At 41.1% G+C, this 23,440-nt stretch overlaps 3 protein-coding genes and 2 long non-coding RNA genes across 9 annotated transcripts in view; 2 read left to right on the forward strand and 3 right to left on the reverse strand.

Annotated features, from left to right (window-relative positions):
* The window catches only part of LOC135352230 (uncharacterized), a 64,628-nt gene that overhangs the window by 19,442 nt on the left and 21,746 nt on the right, over positions 1–23,440 (forward strand). Inside the window, exons 6-8 of one of the 2 annotated variants that reach the window (XM_064551392.1) lie at positions 652–728; positions 1,505–1,579; positions 1,784–2,772. In XM_064551392.1, coding sequence (XP_064407462.1) covers positions 652–728; positions 1,505–1,579; positions 1,784–2,377 — 746 coding nt within the window. In that variant the 3' untranslated portion in view covers positions 2,378–2,772. Of the gene's footprint in view, positions 1–651; positions 729–1,504; positions 1,580–1,783; positions 2,773–23,440 lie in introns of those variants that run through there. The other variant, XM_064551391.1, reaches the window with a different exon arrangement.
* On the reverse strand, positions 3,035–3,922 carry LOC135352300 (uncharacterized). Its single transcript, XR_010399736.1, has 3 exons — positions 3,840–3,922; positions 3,476–3,555; positions 3,035–3,239 (listed from the first exon to the last, which is right to left on the reverse strand). It is a non-coding gene; the product is annotated as an uncharacterized LOC135352300 (long non-coding RNA).
* The window catches only part of LOC135352267 (uncharacterized), a 53,303-nt gene continuing 33,893 nt past the window's right edge, over positions 4,031–23,440 (reverse strand). The window contains exon 5 of the mRNA XM_064551456.1: positions 4,031–5,023. Within this exon, the coding sequence (XP_064407526.1) occupies positions 4,975–5,023 (49 nt within the window). The 3' untranslated portion in view covers positions 4,031–4,974. The remainder of the gene's footprint in view (positions 5,024–23,440) is intronic.
* LOC135352276 (uncharacterized) lies at positions 7,234–17,970 on the reverse strand. Of its 3 annotated transcripts, none has more exons than XR_010399708.1 (7): positions 17,720–17,970; positions 17,205–17,343; positions 13,475–13,613; positions 9,005–9,068; positions 8,622–8,825; positions 7,984–8,162; positions 7,234–7,502 (listed from the first exon to the last, which is right to left on the reverse strand). It is a non-coding gene; the product is annotated as an uncharacterized LOC135352276 (long non-coding RNA). The 3 variants fall into 3 exon arrangements; XR_010399707.1 differs by having other exon boundaries at positions 7,241–7,502; positions 7,984–8,147; positions 8,999–9,068; XR_010399706.1 differs by having other exon boundaries at positions 7,241–7,502; positions 8,999–9,068.
* Positions 18,213–21,489, forward strand: LOC135352241 (uncharacterized). Of its 2 annotated transcripts, none has more exons than XM_064551420.1 (5): positions 18,213–19,601; positions 19,763–19,857; positions 19,904–19,977; positions 20,212–20,286; positions 20,496–21,489. In XM_064551420.1, exons 1-5 carry the CDS (start codon positions 18,457–18,459, stop codon positions 21,423–21,425), a joined length of 2,319 nt encoding a protein of 772 aa, XP_064407490.1. In that variant the 5' UTR covers positions 18,213–18,456; the 3' UTR covers positions 21,426–21,489. The 2 variants fall into 2 exon arrangements, with proteins under 2 accessions (XP_064407490.1, XP_064407491.1); XM_064551421.1 differs by having other exon boundaries at positions 19,904–19,971.

Consider the following 23,440-nt stretch of genomic DNA (forward strand, 5'->3'; position numbering starts at 1 on the left):
AGAAAGAAAAAGCATATAAAAACTCACCGAAGTGTTGTAGGATTGTCTTGAAACTCAAACTTGGACAAATTCACAACTAATTGTTGTGTTCGTGCACCGAGCAGCGTGCGGCAGTTCAAGATTAAGATTAATAACATTCCACCATAGATCAAAAGACAGTATGCACAAAGCATAGAGACGGTAAATACTAAGACAACAAAGACAGTGGAGCAGAGGCTCCTATACACAAAGGGCGCTGCTAGGAGCAGGCCGCCAGGCTAGAGCACAAAGCAATAAGATAGACCTATACAAAAGAAGTGTTAACTAGGTAAGACTCATGCATGTACCATTAAATAGAACACAGGAAATATTAAGGACAGGAAATGACTAAGTGATAACTAGCTAGCAAAGTCGAAAACTAGAGGTTCAACTTCAGAAGCTGGAGAAGAGGAGTTTTAGCATGGTTTTAGTTGCTGCTAGAGGTTAACTCCCACTTCCTATTGCACTCTGAACCGAAACGCGGATGGTTCAAGAGGCAATAATGTAGAAGTCATTGTGATCCTGTTTCCAATCCCTCATACTACTCTATATAATTATGGTTTTAGCTAACACCAACCCCCTAATTCTAACAAAAAAATCATTTAATGTTGATATCGATTTCTTTTACTTTAGATGCTGACCTGACAAGTGGCTCGGACACAGTGGAGGCAACAAAGAGGGAATCAAAGGACACTCAACCAGTCAAGAACGTGCGTACATGTAGTGTGTGAATGAGATTCCCACAGCAACAATAGTATTGTACCTTAACATGCATGGATGCTGTTTCATGTGTTAAGCCGTAACTACACATCCGTTTGAGTGTGTCTATAACTAGGGGTACACATGGTGCAATCCTCGCTCAGCATAAAATTTTGCTTGACGTCGTTTAAATTAATGTAAAGATGTTGTAATAATTGCCACGTAAGAAAGCTAGGTTTGTGTATTCAATAAAGACAGTGTAGAACCTCTTTGTGAGATCCAAAGCGGGCCAGAGAGTCTTGTGTTGATGCATGTACACTACATAATTATTGTGAGAAGAGTAGGGTAGAGAAGTAGCTAGATCTAGCTGGAGATGTTTGTGTAATGATCGTTTTTGTGGCGGATCATCACGGTAAGAACCATAGTTGAAGTAAGTTCACGGTTAACGGCCGTGCAGAGCTTCACTATGGGATGAGAAGTCGTTTGGAGAGTATAGCGTTGATGTAGAGTACCTGTGCTGAGTTTAGAGCGAAACCGCTTGACTGGAGAGCAACTGGAGCTAGATCTAGTTTTAATCGACCAACCACCACCACCACTACCACCACTACCACTACCACTACCACCACCACTACGACCGTTGATCTCGATTGAACCTAGCACGATTATAGCCTCGCTTCGCTCGGAATTATGTACTTCATTTAGCGGAAGTTGTTGCTTGTTCTCGTTTTGTTGTAGAAAATTATATTCACGTCTGTGTTTTAATTGGAAGATTTTTTCCCCTGTACAGGCACACAAAGAACAGATTAAGCACAAAGATGCTGAGCTGGACAGGAGAGACGCCATCATTAAACAGCAGAGACAGGCGAGACAAAATGCATTATATTGCTGAGCTACATGGTATATACCTAAAGCTTTGATTCGTACATTCTATTAGAAGACTGCATGGTTGTCGTCGCCTTTTAAGCTAATAAATACAGAAAGTGATTTAGTGTGCATGCAATTATTGCTACAAGTAACACTCGCTTGTTAGTAGACACTATCCTAATTACACTCATTCATTATTCAGGGTCCCCCTCCCAGAGAGTCGAGACCTCCACTCACTCTGAAATGGAGAAGAGGAAAAGACATGCCAATCAAGATGGGATACTCAGTACAGAGTGTTGTTATCGGTGACACGGTGTATGTTGGTGGAAGTGGTGCAGACAATGATCGTGACTCGTGTACAGTGATGAAGCTCGAGCAAGATCAATGGACCAAACTAGCACAGTATACTGCCAAGTGGTTCGCTATGACATCACTCGCTAGTCGACTAGTGCTGGTGGGAGGGTATGATTCAAGAAACTACAAACTCACCAATCAACTTGCAGTATTTGAGTCAGAGGAATGGACTCACCCGTACCCACCAATGAACATTGCTCGTTTTTCCTCAACAGCTGTCTCCTTCAACAACCACATCATTGTAGCTGGTGGGCATGATGATAAAGGACGTACCTCCTCTGTGGAGGTGTTGGACGTGGCATCAAGAAGATGGTACATTGCTCAGTCACTACCTAACCCACGATCAGCTGAACTCGACTCTCATAGGAAACACCCTCTACCTAATGGGAGGGTGGGCTCACACTTGGGCAACCAAGACAGTGCACCACGTCGACCTCAATGAACTCATTACAAAGGCCCTTTCCAACCTGGTCACACCCACTCTCTGGCAGACCTTACCGGAAGTACCACTCGTATGGCCAGCTCCTCTCAGTATTGGGGGGTCACTATTAGCCGTTGGTGGAACAGGCGACAGAAGAGGCAACCCAAGTTCATCGATCCACCTCTACCAGCCTGACACCAGGAGGTGGGTGAAAGTGGGAGACCTGCCTACTGCACGATACGGCTGCACATGCTCAGTACTTCCTAGTGGAGAGGTCATTGTAGCTGGAGGACGAACAGAACTATCTAAACGTATTCAAACTGTGGATTTCTTTTCTATAAGTGATTAGTTATTTTGTAGTTTCTCTTTGTAATGTAGCATTGTTCAATGATCGATCTTGATGCTTTTTTATCGTGTTGAAAAGAACTTTTTTAGATATTATAATTAGCCGTTCATCAAAATTTTATGACATGAAGTGGTACCAAGGGCGTATAAAAGAAGAGAGGGCATGCAACTCCTATATGAGCAGAGTTCAAATGTGGGCGGATGAATGTGCATGACTGTGCATGAAATGAAATTTCTATTTTTAGCACTTCATGCAAATGCACACATTCCTCCGCCCACGTTTGAACTCTGCTAGCTACGTGTACTGATAGTGGAGTTGCATGCCCTCTCTTCTTTTATATGCCCTTGGTGGTACGTTATACGTACATATTTAATTTTTTTGCCGGAATGACTACAAAAACAGACAAATTACAGTCTCGTAACAAGTTCAGGTCCTTGGTTGGGGTCTTGTCCGAGGGTAGGGTGACGCCTTCTCCCAGAATCCAAAGTCTATCTCCTCTTCCGAGTCAGACAGTGAGGGGTGGGGCTGGCTCGGGAACTGAGGGGTTAAAGAATCACATGGTCATAGTCATACTGAGTGGAAGTTTGAGGGCTTAGGAAGTAAGGAGTGAGAAAATCACATGATAATAGTAGCTATAATTTATACTGGCTAAATGCAAAATGGCTCAACTATGATAAAAGGGACACCACACACAACACATGTACTGGTATACAATATGTACGTACTTACATTATGAATACTAGAATAATCGTAAGAGTCAGTTAAAGTGATACCTTTTGTGGAGGGTGAGAGCTGCTGAGCTTTGGCACTCTCCAGGAACTTGTCAAAGTCCTCCTCGTCCTGAGTCAGTGTTCTGTAGCCAGGATAAACAAGACATGGACACATTCAAACTGGTAGTGTGATGAAGGGTCTGGTACACGTACTGTACAATGTCATGTACAAATATTGTGAACTAGTGTTCTCAATTGACACACGTTTCCCTGTACACACCTAAACTGCATACTGAAGCATACCTTGTATACAAGTGCATGTACATACAGACTAGTAAGCATGCTAGGTTCCCATTCTGTGTACTGTACATTCAATAGTACACAGTGGACTCATTGCACTGCATAACTACACATTATACACACGTACTTTGTTCTTGATGAAGGTTCTTCTCAATGCCAGCTAATGGTTAGCTCATGCACAAGCAGTCCATTACCAGGCCAACTTTCGAGGAAGTGCGGCTTGAGATGGAGGCTAGGCTGCACATAATTATAATGGGCGTGGTTTATATATAAATGGGGGTGGCTATGTTCACAACAAATTTTATTTTATGTTCACTGAATAAGACACAAATATCATGTATAAAAACTATATATACTTAATAATACTGACAATGTAGCTATAGTAAGTGAAGGAGAGATTACTAAAAAACACACGTTAAAACTAGAACAGTATAAACAGTCCACAATTATAATATACTGTACACTACTGTTGAGAGGATTGGTCCACCGTTTCCATAGACATTGAATCTTGCCCGGGGCTACCAGCACTTGAGTTGCTTGTGAGCACATTCTGAGCCAGAATCAGAGTGTTGAGCAGACTAGCAGCAGCCGCGGCAGAGAGACCACCACCACCACCACCGCCATTGTTGTTGGCTTGTGACAGCATGGAGGATTTCGGTACAGGAGTGGACGGAGAAGTGGTCGTGCTCGCAATAGAGGATAGAGTTTGTACGAGTGAGCTTAAGAGTGGTGTGTTTGGATTAGAGGCTCCAGTCGGCAGCGATGATTGTAAGAGAGGAGAGAATTGTGACGAAGCTGACAAGTGCATAGGTTGTGCTTGCGAAGGTGTCAGGCTGGAGACAATGCCACCAAGTTGTTGTAGGGATGAGATAGAACTTGGTGTTTGGTTCTGTGCCAGTGAGGTCAACAGAGGGCTGTTGGTGAGGTTCTGTGCCAGGGATAGTAGTAGTTGCTGTGCTGCTACATTGTTAGTTTGTTGTGTGGATTGTTGTGGAGGGGAGACAGAAGTGGTCGGTGGTGAGTGGGTCACTACTGTGTTGAGGAGACTCTGGGCCAGAGGAGAGTTTAGAAGTTGCTGGTTAGGTTGCTTTTGACCAGAAGAGGCAGCTGCATCGATTCCAAACTCATAATCTGTGCTCGAAGAAATGCGTTCTCTTTCTCTAGGACTTGGATCTGGTTTTGAAGCATTGCTAAAGCGTTGGTTGATTTCTCTGCGATTTTGGCACTGGCTGTGAGTTGTTCGTTTTAAAACACGAGCTCTTTCAAGTAGTCCACTGTCTTGTCCAGTACCGTTCCCTTGCTGTACACATACTGCAGTCAGGGAAACATGACGTGAGGGTGAGACATGTACGTGGAGATAACAAAAAAACATACTTAGTTGCTGTTAAAAAATAGCAACTTTATTTTATGAGCAACTAACTACATGTGTTATATACGATGGCCTCTGCTGGATTCTATGCTACTACTAACATAACACTGGGCTCTACACTAATGCATGCTTAAAAAAGCTTAGCAATAATATTAAGAAATTTAGGCTTAAAAAAAACCAAGTTAGTAGTTATTTCGATGGCTTTCAATAGTACTTTAGTATACACATGAACAGACACACACACTCACCCCGACAAAGGAACCGGTATAGTTGCGTCTTTCTTCTGACAAGCAAACACTATCTGAGCCAGTATCTTGATGAGCTCGTTGATCCTGTCCCGACGCCGACGCTCAACTGGGCGTGGGAAGAACAACAACAACTGGTAATTATCGTGCTTAGGGCATGTACAATGAAGCTGAGCCAATTGGCAAAATGAATGAACCTTGACCTCACACACACACACGTACACCACTGTACAGTATAAAAACCAAGGCATAATTAATAATTAAGAATGCGTTTACAGCATTAGATAGCCTCTACAAAACAAGTTATTAGCTATGCCTCGAGGCGTAGCCGCACGAGAGATACGGTAAAGCTGACTGTGTGTGTGTGTGTCTGTCTGTCTGTCTGTCTGTGTGTGTATTCCAGCTATAACTGCTCAACGGTTGCAATGCGACGAAAACTAACAGCTTCTATAGGCTTCTAGCCACGTTCTCTTGGATTTTGATTCTTGGATTAGCAAACTAAAGCTTCTTTCTCGAGTTATGGCTAGTTTGACTCACATTGAAGGCTGTTGCAGTCTCTTCAGAATCTTTCATAGCATCATCTGTCCGCACAAACTTTCTATTCAACATATGAGTTAGCCTTGCACTAAAGCGCTAGCTTTTTGTTAGCTACAATACTCAGAAAATATCTGTTAAAACAGCTAGCTAGCAGTAGCCATTTATCTCTTTGGACACACCCTTTAATTATTCCTGTGGATGTAATGCGCATGCGCGCTCATTTCCCACGTTGTGATATCCAAGATCCAAATCCAGATTCTCCTGGCAGAATCATCTTTGTCTTGAGGGCCTGGTATTAGCCACAAAACACTACCATATAACAATATAGATAACAATATGCATGTACACAGGTCTTTTCTTCTTAGATATTATATACACTGAACTACAGATACTGGAAGAATCAATTTTCTTCTTTCTTGAGGTCCTGGTAAGCCACATAATACAATAAATAACAACAATAGATGCATGTAAATAAGTCTTTTCTTCTCAGTGACTTTATATAGATAAGCTAACTTTAATATAAAATTCATTATAGATAACACTCTAATACTTTTGAGCGAAAGCAAAAACATGGCGAGAGGCATTAGCACAGCGCCAGCTTGAACACTAGTTTTAGAAGTGGCAGATTTGATGTTAAAGCTTCGTAACTGTACTTTGTGGGAAATGCTTCTATTTGATTATGACCACGTACGTACATGTACATCTGTTGTACACTCTAACTTTCAGTATTGAATTTGCAGCACCTTCATTGTGTGTAGCCTTCCTCTGAGCTTCCCTGTTGGCCGCCATATCCCCAGACCTGCAAACCAACCACCATAATAACAACACTCCTCACAGTTACCGTATTACTAGAATGTTTACGAGCATAATTATGCGAATTTTTAAACAATAAAATTGTAAAACCTAATTTTGGGTAAATACACACGATCCTTGCCAGAACGCAATAGTTAGATCGCAAAGGGTTGCTGATTTGGCTGATTCGCAAAGGTTTTTTACCAACAGCAAATATTCTAGTAATACGGTATTTAGCAAAAATGATGCTTTTCCTAACACATACTGTCATACATGTTATGCAGAGGTAGGCAATCACATGAACTGTGTACTCACAACTGCATTTGAACGATGGGGTCGGCCGTGTGATAATCCATAGTTGATATCCCGCTCATCCTGGGTGCTATAGGTCGACCCATTGCATGCAGTATCTCAGCACTACTGGATGGTGGGATCATCACATACAGAGGACCTGAACACACACAACAACATAGTAAAAACTGACTATTTTTCAACACCACTTCTAAGAAACCTTATTTTATATCAAACATTAGCAATAATACTCATGGTTCTACATGTAATTAGTACGTACAAGCACTTGGATAACTTATCTAAGCCTATATATAATTTTGGATTTGCCCCCAAAAATGTATCGTCACACTGATAAATTTGGCCTCCATTACTCACCATTTTGGCCAGACTCTGAACCAGATGAAGTGCTCCTAGTGATGAGTAACTGAGATGAGGGGGTGGTCTGTCCACCTTGCTGCATCTGGATGAGGGCGTGGCCTATAGCGTTGAGGGTGGAGCCATCCTCAGAGGTCATGTCAGAGGGCAAACCATCATCGCTAGTGAGCGTGTGGACCTCCTGTGTGAGTGGGCAGGAACAACAAGTGTGTGTGTGTGTGTGTGTGAGTGTGTGTGTGTGTGTGTGTGTGTGTGTGTGTGTGTGTGTTCGTTATTTGGGAGGTAGTTACCATCATGCAAATTCTAACCATGCAGGGTGTCATACAGGGGGGGGGAAAGGGGGGATATCCCCCCCCTATCTCCAATTTCCCCCCCTTTTTTGCTGACTGAGGGTCCATAGCTGGCAATTTTACATACTATGAAATAACAGTTGACCTTTTTTTAGCAAAATTTTCTGGTTACTTTTCTTATTTCCCCCCTCTACTTCAAAATCCTGTATGACACCCTGCCATGCAAATTCTAACCATGTAATACGAAAGCGAAAATAGTACGAAAACGAAACGTCTTAGAAGCCAGATACTTTTAAAAGGCGTTTTAAGTGCTAGTTTTTAAGTGCTAGTTTTTATACTTTACTTGGTGTGAACTGTGTGTGTGTGTGTTACCTGGGTATCATGCACAAGGCCAAAGTTAGGGCCCAAGTCACTGGCCTGTAGCTGCTCCACACTCTCCCCATCATCACTCTGACTTATCTCTATCTCAAACTGTGAACTGGGTACCACCTCTTCAGTAGCGATAGTAACCGTCTCCACGTCGGTCGGCTCTGTCCCTATGTGTAGTATCTCTGTATTAAAACAGTTTTTAAGTGTTTGCTTTTATGTTACTTGGTGTGAACTCTGTGTGGGTACATACCTGGGTATCATGCACAAGACCAAAGTTAGGGTCCACATTATAACCAACTACACATTATACACAAGTACCGTACTTGTTCAATTTAAGGCCACCCTCCAAATATGCGACACCCTCGATCTTAGGCAATTTTCTGACCTTAAAAGTAGCGACTGCTGTGTGTGAAAATTATTTTTTATGTTGCGTCCTAAATAGAGGTCAAACCATAGCCTCGATTCCAGGCCGCTAGAAACAATGTAATTTTAAGGGGCCTGTAATCGAGGATAGTAGAGTAACCTCCAATTAGATGCGACCCTCTAAATATGCGACACCAGGACTTCAACATAATTGTTCAGTCTCCAAAGAAATGACCTCTGTGGCTTCCTAATATTTACGCTTTAAATCGAATAAGTACCTTGGAGGTTTCTCGGTAGCCCCTGTCCATGGACCCATGTCTTCAGACTGTCCCTCACTGCTTATAGGCTGCTCACCAGACTGGAGGTGGGCTGCATGTAAGGGCTGGGCAGTTTGTAGTCTCTGATGACAGACCCTTTTCCATACTGCTGAGGTCTGTTAGCGTCTGAGTGGCCAGTTTACGTGAGATCCCTCTCTTAGCAGCCTAAAGGTGGTGTGTGCGGGTCGTACATGATTGTACATTGCACACCTTCCAATACATTACAGGGAAACACACATCATGTGCTGAATAGGACACACTATAGCTGACCTTGAATGACTTTAAGGGACTCTACAAAGTATGACACAAATGTATTTTCCAGCTAATGTACTCTGTACCTCTACCTCCATTCTCAGTGCCTCTTCTTGTCTCCTCAACACTTGGCCGGGCTGAAAAATGGCCGCATAACTGGGGGCAAAGGTCAGGGGTGGAAAAATTAAACAATAGTACTGTATGGAAGACGAATCAATCAGTCGATCTACAATTAGAACTAGAGCACTGAAGTGCTAACCCTGCTGATACAGCTGTTTGCATACATACAAGAGTAGAATAATTATCTACTCTTGATACATATCATTCACTGCTTACCACAAAACCACCATGCAATGTTGCTATGCAAACAAATAGTATTGGGTACATTCACATTCACATGACCAAGAGTTTATGATAGAGAGTCTATGATAGAGAGAGAGTCTATGATAGAGAGAGAGTATTGAACGTAGGCATGTAACTGTGCATCAGATGTATGCGGAGAGTAACGTGACTTCCTGTATCTGTCACAAGCTTGGAATTTGCACACTGACCAATCCAGTGTGGGTGATGTAATCTATCAAGAAAGTATATTACATCACCCACACTTGGATGGGTTGATAGATTACATCACCCACGCTTGGATTGGTCAGTGTGCAAATTCCAAGCTTGTGACAGATACAGGAAGTCACGTTACTCTCCGCATACATCTGATACACAGTATGCCTACGTTCGATACTCTCTCCTCTATTATAAACTCTTGACATGACTAAATAAAAAGTGAGCAATGGTGCATGGCTTCTAGAACTAGACTATGGAGACTCATAGAACCGGGAGGATTTGAAGTAGAGAATGGTCTAATGCTGAGACTTGTACTGTACGAACAATTGTTACGCTAAAGAACCTACTAACTCGCTCACTGCCGTATACCAGTTTTGAACATCAGGTCCGAACATAATTATTCCTCTACTAGATAAGCTATAGGCTTTCACTCCCTTCACTTCCGAACAATATTTGGTGATCTGTCAGTGTTTAAGGTTATGGGCAACAGTTGCACCCACGCATACAAATTTCGCTATGAATATAATTATAAAACCTGCAAAGCCCACAAAGACACTCGTGCGATAGTGGTCCAATAGTTCTGCGTCAGTTTTTGCAGCTCTGACAGCATGCTTAGCTCTGAAATATTGATTTTCTAATTATCAGAATGTCAGGGCAGGGCCAGAAACAAAAAATCCAAGTACACTCATAATTAGAGAAGAGTTATTCTTGTTTTAGTCTGCTTTCTTTCTGCTCTACTGAATAATCCACGGTATGTTCTCAAGTACTGAGCTCTCTATGGAATGAAAAAGAAGGATCTGGTTATTTCTGGCCCTCCAGTATAGGTTGATACCTTGCCATGGATACTGCAAGCCCCTGGTTCTGAGCCTTCTCCTGTCCATAAACTGTTGCGAAAAATTTATTTTTATGCAATCATGTATATGTTAGACCAGCACCTACAATAAGCTGGAATAGTGTCCATATTTTCTTTTCTAGGTTATTTGTGCTGTTGAGATATGTGTATAAAGTTTGGTACTGCAAAACTTTCTTTGTTCTCTGGATATAATTATAATAAACATGTACCTAATTAAATATTCATAAACATTGTTTCCCATAACCTTAAGGTACTTCGTACTAACAGTTTCTTCAGCCTGAAACTTCTTCAAACCTCACCATAATTTATATGTGAGTTTCCACACACCAAGAGTAGATAAAAGCATCTACTCTTGATACCTTATAGTGGGTACTTTTGAGGGTCTACTCAAAAAGTACCGCTATACAAATTCTAGAAGCCCTTATTGCTTAGTCTCGAATACCCGCCTCAACCTAAAAGCTTGAGTCTGGTCAAACTCACATTGAAGTTTGGTTCAAGTGTGTCCAGGAATTTCTTGGACATTTAATTGACCACAAGTGGGTGTGGAACATGAATAAAATTATAGTCTACATGAATATCATTATAGCTAACTGCCACGGCAGCATGGATTGTTACTAGTAGAAAGAATTAGCCCCTGACAGAAGGCGACGTAGGAAAATTCATGGAGAGAGTTGTAAGGATGTGATACTAGAACTCTCCAGACTAGCAACAGGACCTTTGGCAATTGGAACACCTTGTCGAAATTAACAGCCTAAATGCTCATTTATGTGAATGTGACCCTCGACCATGGTTTCATGGCCCTCTAGCTCTGTGCAATGATGGCTTCAAGCTCAGTGTTTTCTCGTAGGCTTTCAACTCCTAGCCTTAATTTATACACTGTCTGATATAGCCCTCTGTGTATGTTCTGTCCCTAACATGCAGTGGCTTGTGGCTTTATCACTATGCTTGTGGGCGTGTAGCCCACTTGACTTTGCTGACTGTGCAGAACAAAGTTCATATGTGAGTTTGACCAGACTCAAGCTTTTAGGTTGAGGCGGGTATTCGAGACTACTTATTGCTCAGGACTACATGTTGTTTGCATAGCAACATTGTATAGTGATTTGTGTTACAACCTCACTTGAAATATCAGTTTAAAAACAAAAAAAGAAATGTACCACTAATTGACCTCAGGTATGTATACATATAGTAATGGTCAGAGCTGCATGCTCACAGTTTCAAATTGTAAATGAATGATTGGTTGTGCAAGACCTACATCTATTTTTAGAGCATTGTATTGATGTGTTTAGCCTTCTTTCGAGTGAATCCTAGGCGTTTAAGTATACAGCATAATGTGGCAGCAGCTTTAGATCTACTTTAGATCTGAAGCAATTGGGTCTGAATTTTAGGTAGTCGGCTTTTCACAAATCATTTTAATTCATCGTGAGACAGTGCTCCCTTGGGCTGGCTTTATAAGCAGCGACACATCTCCAGTGCATTGAAATCTATCAACAACCCTCAGGCCAAACATGTAGTAGCTTCAGCAACAAACAATCTATCTGCTGCTTCCCGATGGTACAGCAATTGACAAGCTTTTGCCATACCATTCTCCACCTCAGATACAAATAATTATAGGATTTTGTACAGCCAGGTTCCCCCATTATTACTTGCAATCATTCATTTACTGTGAACATGCAGCTCTGACCATTACTATATGTACACATACCTGAGGTCAATTAGTGGTACATTTCTTTTTTTGTTTTTAAAATGTACATTTCAAGTGAGGTGAAAAAGGTTGTACTACAGTGGTTTGCAAGTTGCTTACAGTCTCAGTTGTAGGAGATTTGATACCTTATGGTTTGTCTTAATGTAAACTATCCCACAACTTTGGAATGCAAAATTAATAGATTAATAGGCACATATCCATCCAATTGCCAAGTATGTTACTGTTAGGTTTTAAAGCGCTGTGTGTAGCTCCTCCATGTACATTGTTGGCTTATTCGCAAATATTGCAATATCGATAAATCAGAGAGTAAATATTTGAGGTCCATGGCGTTGCTTAGCTGCTTGTCAGTACCTGTTGTATTGTACAGAGCAATGTACCTATTTATGACCTCTTTGACATGAAAAGAATATTTGTATGCTATTTCATATGTTTAATTGATTTGCCACATATCAAATCAATCCAAACAGCTCTCCATGCACCTAAGCTCCATAGAGTATTCAATACAGAGTATTCAATATAGATTTCCTCAGATCAGTTGTAGCCAATGTTTACATAACTAAAACCTCACATGCAACAATCTCCTACTACTGAGACAAGCAACTAAGGGTAGTAATTTTAAGGTTGGTAAACAGTTTGCTCAATGAATATTCATGATTTTCTTATAATGATTTTTGTGAAACTATAAGTGCCATGATAAAAGTTTAAAGCACATACATGATAAATATATTGGTGTATCTATCTGTATGACAAGTATCAATCTTCAAAACATCTTTCAGTTGAAGCTCTGAGCGATCATCAAGTTACTGGAAACAACACAAACTAGTAGTCATTTTATGCTTCCAAAAATACTTTTAGCTCCGTGTTCTTGTTCTTATAGGATACTTCTTACCATTTTGGAGGGCTACACGAAGCGTTTTTTCGTTCCAGGCCAGGAAACTCTCACAAAACACAAATGGCTGACAGATCCAAGGAAAACAGCCTCTTCAGTAGCCTTTTTTTAAAATATCTCTTCGTGTGGCCCTGCATATAGCTTAGTTCAGACTGCACCTAAAAGTGTCTATTCGAGCCATGAAATGACTACTGCGTTTCAGCTGGACTTCCAGCTCATTCTAGCTGGAAAGATCTAGCTCATGAATAATTAATGAGCAAACGGTTACCGTAACCTTAAGATTTTCCTCTGTTTTTAGGGTACTAATTTTTTATATTTGTCAAGATCGATGTACAAGTATGAGTTTTAAGGAAGTTTGCGGTTAGATACAGATACAATTTGGGCCTGAAATAAATACTATTATTAATCTAAGCACACTATAATTATTGCAGCACTATTAAAGATGCTATTAAATACGATAAAATCGGAGGTTTGCAACACAAGATGACTACACAAGTCAACAAAGCTCTCAGAAAGAGACCTACAATGTGTGTAGTTGTCTAACATATGCTAGCACTCACTTCTCCAGTATTAGTTTCTCATTGTATCTGATCCACTCCAGGTGCGTTGCTATCGCTGGTTGCTAGGTGGAGCTCCGCTAGTAAACTCTCATAGTTGGGGTCAAAGTCCACCTCACCTGTTTTGTACAAATCCTCAGGTCTAGAAGGGAGAAAACATTGTGAACAGTACTTACTACGAATTATGGCCAAACAATAATAACGCTACACACACAAGCATGTCTTCAAACACTGCACATGTAACCAAGGCAATGGCTATAATAGTCTCAAGCAACTTCGCCATAACATGACCCCTGGCTATAAGGTCAAATACTCGTGTCATTAGAGCCCTTGTCAGAGCTTGCTACATGATGGTAGTCTACTGGCGCACTCTTCAACATACTATATCACCCACGCTTGGATTGGTCAGTGTGCAAATTCCAAGCTTGTGACAGATACAGGAAGTCACGTTACTCTCCGCATACATCTGATGTACAGTATGCCTAGTGACAGATACAGGAAGTCACGTTACTCTCCGCATACATCTGATACACAGTATGCCTACGTTCGATACTCTCTCCTCTATCATAAACTCTTGACATGACTAAATAAAAAGTGAGCAATGATGCATGGCTTCTAGAACTAGACTATGGAGACTCATAGAATCGGGAGGATTTGAAGTAGAGAATGGTCTAATGCTGAGACTTGTACTGTACGAACAATTGTTACGCTAAAGAACCTACTAACTCGCTCACTGCCGTATACCAGTTTTGAACATCAGGTCCGAACATAATTATTCCTCTACTAGATAAGCTATAGGCTTTCACTCCCTTCACTTCCAAACAATATTTGGTGATCTGTCAGTGTTTAAGGTTATGGGCAACAGTTGCACCCACGCATACAAATTTCGCTATGAATATAATTATAAAACCTGCAAAGCCCACAAAGACACTCGTGCGATAGTGGTCCAATAGTTCTGCGTCAGTTTTTGCAGCTCTGACAGCATGCTTAGCTCTGAAATATTGATTTTCTAATTATCAGAATGTCAGGGCAGGGCCAGAAACAAAAAATCCAAGTACACTCATAATTAGAGAAGAGTTATTCTTGTTTTAGTCTGCTTTCTTTCTGCTCTACTGAGTAATCCACGGTATGTTCTCAAGTACTGAGCTCTCTATGGAATGAAAAAGAAGGATCTGGTTATTTCTGGCCCTCCAGTATAGGTTGATACCTTGCCATGGATACAGCAAGCCCCTGGTTCTGAGCCTTCTCCTGTCCATAAACTGTTGCGAAAAATTTATTTTTATGCAATCATGTATATGTTAGACCAGCACCTACAATAAGCTGGAATAGTGTCCATATTTTCTTTTCTAGGTTATTTGTGCTGTTGAGATATGTGTATAAAGTTTGGTACTGCAAAACTTTCTTTGTTCTCTGGATATAATTATAATAAACATGTACCTAATTAAATATTCATAAACATTGTTTCCCATAACCTTAAGGTACTTCGTACTAACAGTTTCTTCAGCCTGAAACTTCTTCAAACCTCACCATAATTTATGTGTGAGTTTCCACACACCAAGAGTAGATAAAAGCATCTACTCTTGATACCTTATAGTGGGTACTTTTGAGGGTCTACTCAAAAAGTACCGCTATACAAATTCTAGAAGCCCTTATTGCTCAGGACTACATGTTGTTTGCATAGCAACATTGTATAGTGATTTGTGTTACAACCTCACTTGAAATATCAGTTTAAAAACAAAAAAAGAAATGTACCACTAATTGACCTCAGGTATGTGTACATATAGTATGGTCAGAGCTGCATGCTCACAGTTTCAAATTGTAAATGAATGATTGGTTGTGCAAGACCTACATCTATTTTTAGAGCGTTGTATTGATGTGTTTAGCCTTCTTTCGAGTGAATCCTAGGCGTTTAAGTAGACAGCATAATGTGGCAGCAGCTTTAGATCTACCAATAATCTGAAGCAATTGGGTCTGAATTTTAGGTAGTCGGCTTTTCACAAATCAATTCAATTCATCGTGAGACAGTGCTCCCTTGGGCTGGCTTTATAAGCAGCGACACATCTCCAGTGCATTGAAATCTATCAACAACCCTCAGGCCAAACATGTAGTAGCTTCAGCAACAAACAATCTATCTGCTGCTTCCCGATGGTACAGCAATTGACAAGCTTTTGCCATACCATTCTCCACCTCAGATACAAATAATTATAGGATTTTGTACAGCCAGGTTCCCCATTATTACTTGCAATCATTCATTTACTGTGAGCATGCAGCTCTGACCATTACTACATGTACACATACCTGAGGTCAATTAGTGGTACATTTCTTTTTTTGTTTTTAAAATGTACATTTCAAGTGAGGTGAAAAAGGTTGTACTACAGTGGTTTGCAAGTTGCTTACAGTCTCAGTTGTAGGAGATTTGATACCTTGTGGTTTGTCTTAATGTAAACTATCCCACAACTTTGGAATGCAAAATTAATAGATTAATAGGCACATATCCATCCAATTGCCAAGTATGTTACTGTTAGGTTTTAAAGCGCTGTGTGTAGCTCCTCCATGTACATTGTTGGCTTATTCGCAAATATTGCAATATCGATAAATCAGAGAGTAAATATTTGAGGTCCATGGCGTTGCTTAGCTGCTTGTCAGTACCTGTTGTATTGTACAGAGCAATGTACCTATTTATGACCTCTTTGACATGAAAAGAATATTTGTATGCTATTTCATATGTTTAATTGATTTGCCACATATCAAATCAATCCAAACAGCTCTCCATGCACCTAAGGTCCACAGAGTATTCAATATAGATTTCCTCAGATCAGTTGTAGCCAATGTTTACATAACTAAAACCTCACATGCAACAATCTCCTACTACTGAGACAAGCAACTAAGGGTAGTAATTTTAAGGTTGGTAAACAGTTTGCTCAATGAATATTCATGATTTTCTTATAATGATTTTTGTGAAACTATAAGTGCCATGATAAAAGTTTGAAGCACATACATGATAAATATATTGGTGTATCTATCTGTATGACAAGTATCAATCTTCAAAACATCTTTCAGTGGAAGCTCTGAGCGATCATCAAGTTACTGGAAACAACACAAACTAGTAGTCATTTTATGCTTCCAAAAATACTTTTAGCTTCGTGTTCTTGTTCTTATAGGATACTTCTTACCATTTTGGAGGGCTACACGAAGCGTTTTTTCGTTCCAGGCCAGGAAACTCTCACAAAACACAAATGGCTGACAGAGCCAAGGAAAACAGCCTCTTCAGTAGCCTTTTTTTTAAATATCTCTTCGTGTGGCCCTGCATATAGCTTAGTTCAGACTGCACCTAAAAGTGTCTATTCGAGCCATGAAATGACTACTGCGTTTCAGCTGGACTTCCAGCTCATTCTAGCTGGAAAGATCTAGCTCATGAATAATTAATGAGCAAACGGTTACCGTAACCTTAAGATTTTCCTCTGTTTTTAGGGTACTAATTTTTTATATTTGTCAAGATCGATGTACAAGTATGAGTTTTAAGGAAGTTTGCGGTTAGATACAGATACAATTTGGGCCTGAAATAAATACTATTATTGATCTAAGCACACTATAATTATTGCAGCACTATTAAAGATGCTATTAAAGATGCTATTAAATCGGAGGTTTGCAACACAAGATGACTACACAAGTCAACAAAGCTCTCAGAAAGAGACCTACAATGTATGTAGTTGTCTGACATGCTAGCACTCACTTCTCCAGTATTAGTTTCTCATTGTATCTGATCCACTCCAGGTGCGTTGCTACCGCTGGTTGCTAGGTGGAGCTCCGCTAGTAAACTCTCATAGTTGGGGTCAAAGTCCACCTCACCTGTTTTGTACAAATCCTCAGGTCTAGAAGGGAGAAAACATGTGAACAGTACTTACTACGAATTATGGCCAAACAATAATAACGCTACACACACAAGCACGTCTTCAAACACTGCACATGTAACCAAGGCAATGGCTATAATAGTCTCAAGCAACTTCACCATAACATGACCCCTGGCTATAAGGTCAAATACTCGTGTCATTAGAGCCCTTGTCAGAGCTTGCTACATGATGGTAGTCTACTGGCGCGGCGCACTCTTCAACATACTATTTAAAAGTTTCAAACAGCTTTCTGGACCATCCAAACAAAATCAAATGCGTCCTGTAGGAACAGTGTACATGAAAATGTTGGCAGTAGGTATATCCTATCAGGCTATTAAATAACAACACTATCACTCACTCATCATCCTGAGTTTGTCATCAGACTTGCATCTTTACGAGCAACTTCGTCATGTAGGATCATCTGATTGGCCAGGAGCTTGCTATTCCCACCTCCTCAGCAATGGTCTCTCTCCATGGTCCTGGCTATGTCACTGTGGTCTACAAATTATAGGACTGGACAAAGCATCCACCAAATACAGATGTGGCAATTTAACTGGCTCCATGCTTAAAAATTAAAAGTGATTTGTTGTTTCAGAGGCACCACGTGGCTTGCTGATTCAGCATTGGATCGAGATAGAATAGGAAAAGAGCGTCTTGTAGCTGTGTCACTGCCACTAGCACTTAGTCTCGATTTCCAGCCTCTTTGCAAGAAGTATGGGAGGGCGTGGCCAGAATAACTATAGCACTAGCCAGTCTATCAAGGGCGCATGCATCACAGAGCATCATATCCGTATCTATGCATGCATGCACTGAAGGAAGATTATCAATGGTTTTGTGGGTCCTTCACCAGTTCACTTCCTATCTAATCCCATGACTTAGAGCTAGGGCCTATATATAAGGAGTGAGTGCATGATTCATATCTCAGAAGATTTTTTTCGCAGTATAGCTAGCCTATCTCAAAGTTGCAATTGATCAAGAGTCTCAGTTTAACTTCACTAAAAAATATAATAAGCCTTTTAGATTCTACATGCTAAATTGATGTGCACCATATGCCATTGTATGAAATGCCCTGGTCCACTCACAGGCTAGCTGTCAATGGCCACTCAAGCAACCCCCGACCATTCTCCAGAGTACCTGTCCTTTCAAGAGAACTTTGAAGCATTGGTGTCCACCTTCAAAGCTCAAACTGCTGCATATGCTGATAGCCTCTTCTCCAATGGCTACATACCAGATGAAGTTCTCGAGTACTCTAGACTGAATGGAGTCATGGATTCCGATAAGTCTCGAAAGATTTTAGATACCATCATCCATCGAATTAAGCTCAATCCCAGTGTATTCCACGGCTTTATCGCTGCCATCGCTGGCCCTTCTACTGACGATGTTGTCAAGAAGCTGCACGATAGTTACGAGCGTCACAAGACTGCGACCAGCCGTGTTGAACAGCCACCACTCTCTCCACCCCCACACCAGCAACCTCCACCAGAGGCTCCGACGTCCTTCAGCTTCCCACACCTCGACACCTCTAGCCTTGATGAGGATATTAGAATTGAATTGGAGGATCGGCTCATACGTGATACAAGGAAAATGATAATTAGTTTCACTGCTTTTACTCTAATTATCCAAAGATCATTTGAAAACCAACGAATCCCTTTGGAAAGGATTAAAGATCTTATTCTCAGCCTTGACGCTTTCAACGACGGGATTGGAGTCAAAGTACTTGATCCAGAAGATAAGCAAGAAATCAAAAATGCCAAAAATTTGCCTGAAGTCTTCATGACTCTACGTGATTACATCTCCTTCTTCAATTATGAGATAGTGCAGTACCTCATCGAGCTGCTGGGATCACCAGACGACCAAGCACAACTGCGTGAGTATTGCTCTGCACATGATCAGTTCTGTCATCGAAATGTGTTTGAAGTTCCAGCCGAATCTTTCTCTTCAAAATCTCGTATGAAAACGGCCAAAGTATTTGTTCTCAAGTGCACGGAGCGAGTAGCCACACTGGAGTATGTGAAAAGGCTGACTTCAAGAATTGCTGAAGCACTTGGTCTACAAAGAGCAGCGCTACAACTCCGTTCAGTCAAACAAGGCTGCTTGGAGCTCCACTTTCTCGTCACTGTAGCTGTTGCCAAGCGTATCTACCCAGTGTCCCCTACTGTACAGGCTGCTCTCAGTGTGATGGGGGTCAAAGTTCTCACCTGTGGAAGTACGGATGAGGTGGAGACATTTCTGCTGGAACAGTAAGTTCTTGAAGAGGTACTATAATACCCATACTCCATACTCCTGGCATAATATAATAATTATACCGTAAGTTAATTAAGAAGCATGGGCCGTATATAGTTACAGTAATATAATATTCGTATTATTATAATAATTACAAGTATGTACATGTCACGTACAGGGATCTGAGCAAACTCAAACTAGAAGGTATTGAGGAGATGTCTAAAGACACAAGAATAAGCACGACAACCTTCACTCCAATGAAGGTCACTAAAGGTGAGTGTTTGGCCAACTTGATATCCTATAATCTCTCTTAAATTAGATACAAGAGGCTCGGACACATTGGAGGCAACAAAGAGGGAGTCAAAGGACACTCAACCAGTCAAGAAGGTGCGGGTGCGTACATGTAGTGTGATAATGAGATTCCCACAGCAACAATAGTATTGTACCTTAACATGCATGGATGCTATCTCATGTGTTAAGCCGTAACTACACATCCGTTTGAGTGTTCCTATAATTATGTACTTCCTTTAGCGGAAATTGTTGTTTGTTCTCATTCTGTTGTAGAATTTTCCACTAATGATATTCACATCTGTGTTCAAAGATATCTACCAACGTTCCCCTGTACAGGCACACAGGGAACAGATCGAGCACAAAGATGCTGAGCTGGTCAGGAGAGACGCCATCATTCAACAGCAGAGACAGGTGAGACAAAATGCACCATTATATTATTGCAGAGCTATAGTAGAAGCTTTGATCTCTTATAATCGTACTGTACATTCTATTAGACTGGTGGGCGTCACCTCTTAAGCTAATTAGAGAAAGTGATTTAGTGTGCATGCAATTATTGCTACAAGTAACACTCGCTTGTTAATTAGTAGACAATATCCTAATTACACTCATTCATTATTCAGGGTCCCCCTTCCAAAGAGTTGAGACCTCCACTCACTCTGAAATGGAGAAGAGGAAAAGACATGCCAATCAAGATGGATGGCTCGGTACAGAGTGTTGTTATCGGTGACACGGTGTATGTTGGTGGAGGTATTGCAGACAATGATCGTGACATGTGTACAGTGGTGAAGCTCGAGCAAGATCAATGGACCAAACTACCAGAGTACACTGCCAAGTGGTTTGCTATGACATCACTCGCTAATCAACTAGTGCTGGTGGGAGGAACTGATCCGAGAAACAACAAATGCACTAATCAACTAGCACTGTTGGAGTCAGGGGAATGGACTCACCCGTACCCACCAATGAACATTGCTCGTTCTTCCTCAACGGCTGTCTCCTTCAACAACCACATCATTGCAGCTGGTGGGTTTGATGATAAAGGATATACCTCCTCTGTGGAGGTGTTGGACGTGGCATCAAGAAGATGGTACATTGCTCAGTCACTACCTAACCCACGATCAGAACTGAAATCGACTCTCATAGGAAACACCCTCTACCTAATGGGAGGTTGGGATATAAATGTGACAGTAACCAAGACAGTGTACCATGTTGACCTCAATGAACTCATTGCAAAAGCCCGATCCAACCTGGACACACCCACTCTCTGGCAGACCTTACGGGAAGTACCACTCAGGCTGTCAGCTCCTCTCAGTATTGGGGGATCACTATTAGCCGTTGGTGGAGTAAACAACAGAGGCAACCCAAGTTCATCGATCCACCTCTACCAGCCTGACACCAGGAGGTGGGTGAAAGTAGGAGACCTGCCTACTGCACGATACAGCTGCACATGCTCAGTGCTTCCTAGTGGAGAGGTCATTGTAGCCGGAGGACAGACAAGTACATATATTAATTATATTCCAACTGTTGATTTCTTCTCTATAAGTGCTAATTAGTTATTTTGTTATTGTTTCTCTTTGTAATGTTGTGCATTGAGTTAACGATATTAATATTATCATGTTCTAATTATAAGTTGCAACAACATTTCATCGTACATAGTTAATATGATGACATGAAGTGGTACGTACAAAAACAGACACAATAATATGTAACAGTCTCATAACAAGTTCAGGTCCTTGGTTGGGTGGATGCCTTCTCCCAGAATCCAAAATCTATCTCCTCTTCCGAGTCAGACAGTGAGGAGTGGGGCTCGGGAACTGAGGGGTTAAAGAGTCACATGGTCATAGTCATACTGAGTGGAAGTTTGAGGGCTTAGGAAGTAAAGGGTGAGAAAATCACATGATAACAGTAGCTATAATTTATACTGGCTAAATGCAAAATGGCTCAACTATGATAAAAGGGACACCACACACAACACATGTACGGGTATAAAATATGTACGTTCTGCTGCAGAAAATCATGCAGCACCATGCAATCAGATTGCAGACTGCTTACGTAATGCATTTCAGCACCAATCAGATTGTATAGTTCTTACGTAATGCATTCCTTGGCTTCCCAGCTCCTCCCCTTCTCTGCAGCAAGCTGAGCTTTGTGGTTAGAGGCGCGGCTAATATTAACTATATTCATAGTTAGTATGGGATGCAGCAGAACGAATGCTAGATAGGGCTGAAACCTGTCCCCCCATTTTATGGCTGGGGACGGGCACGCCCATCTAACACATCACATGCTGAAGTACCTACCCACACAAATAATCAAAGTGTTATACAGTAGTGTACAATGTATAATCTGGTAACGGGAGCCATATAATTAAACTAGACTAGAGGCTGAAACTTTTGAGAAAGGAGTTGTAGTAGGATCATAGACACTATTATTGCACTACATAACTAGTGTTCAAGCTGGCGCTGTGCTAATGCCTCTCGCCATGTTTTTGCTTTCGCTCAAAAGTATTAGAGTGTTATCTATAATGAATTTTATATTAAAGTTAGCTTATCTATATAAAGTCACTGAGAAGAAAAGACTTATTTACATGCATCTATCGTAAGTTGTTATTTATTGTATTATGTGGCTTACCAGGACATCAAGAAAGAAGAAAATTGATTCTCTGTAGTTCAGTGTATATAATATCTAAGAAGAAAAGACCTGTGTACATGCATATTGTTATCTATATTGTTATATGGTAGTGTTTTGTGGCTTACCAGGCCCTCAAGACAAAGATGATTCTGCCAGGAGGATCTGGATCTGGATCTTGGATATTATTTTCTCACACACATGGGGAATGAGCGCGCATGCGCATTACATCCACAGGAATAATTAAAGGGTGTGTCCAAAGAGATCAATTTCACAAATGGCTACTAGCTAGCCTCGATTCCAGGCCGCTTGAACCGGCCTGGAATCGAGGCTAACTGCTAGCTAGCTGTTTTAACAGATATTTTCTGAGTATTGTAGCTAACAAAAAGCTAGCGCTTTAGTGCAAGGCTAACTCATATGTTGAATAGAAAGTTTGTGCGGACAGATGATGCTATGAAAGATTCTGCAACAGCCTTCAATGTGAGTCAAACCATAGATTGAAGAGTTAGAGGGATAGGAAACGGAGTGGTGCACGTGATGATTTTACATTGAATCTGCAGTGGAGCCTCGAAAATTATATGCGCTACGCCCTATGAACGAGGCTATTAAGCACATTTTTGCCGGGTAACTCCCAAAGCTGTGTTTCCTCGAGACATAATCTCTTTCAGCAACTTAAAACACGCCTAGTCCATGAGCCACGTGTAGTACTTGCTAATGTCTGACCACACCCAGTAAAAAGAGACTTTCCAATAAAGTTATATGTTCCCAAGGCTATTTTAGAGCTATTGGAACATATAACGTGTAAGCGTGCTGGTTATGACTACTACAATAGGTATAGACCTTGAAATATAAGTGAGTTGCACGGACTAAGCACAGTTACTTGTAGTTTATTATGCACTGAGTGTAGAAATAGATATTGTTATGATGGCCTCGATTAAACCGC

This window comes from Halichondria panicea, chromosome 1, assembly GCF_963675165.1.
Source record: "Halichondria panicea chromosome 1, odHalPani1.1, whole genome shotgun sequence".
NCBI classification, from domain to species: domain Eukaryota; kingdom Metazoa; phylum Porifera; class Demospongiae; order Suberitida; family Halichondriidae; genus Halichondria; species Halichondria panicea.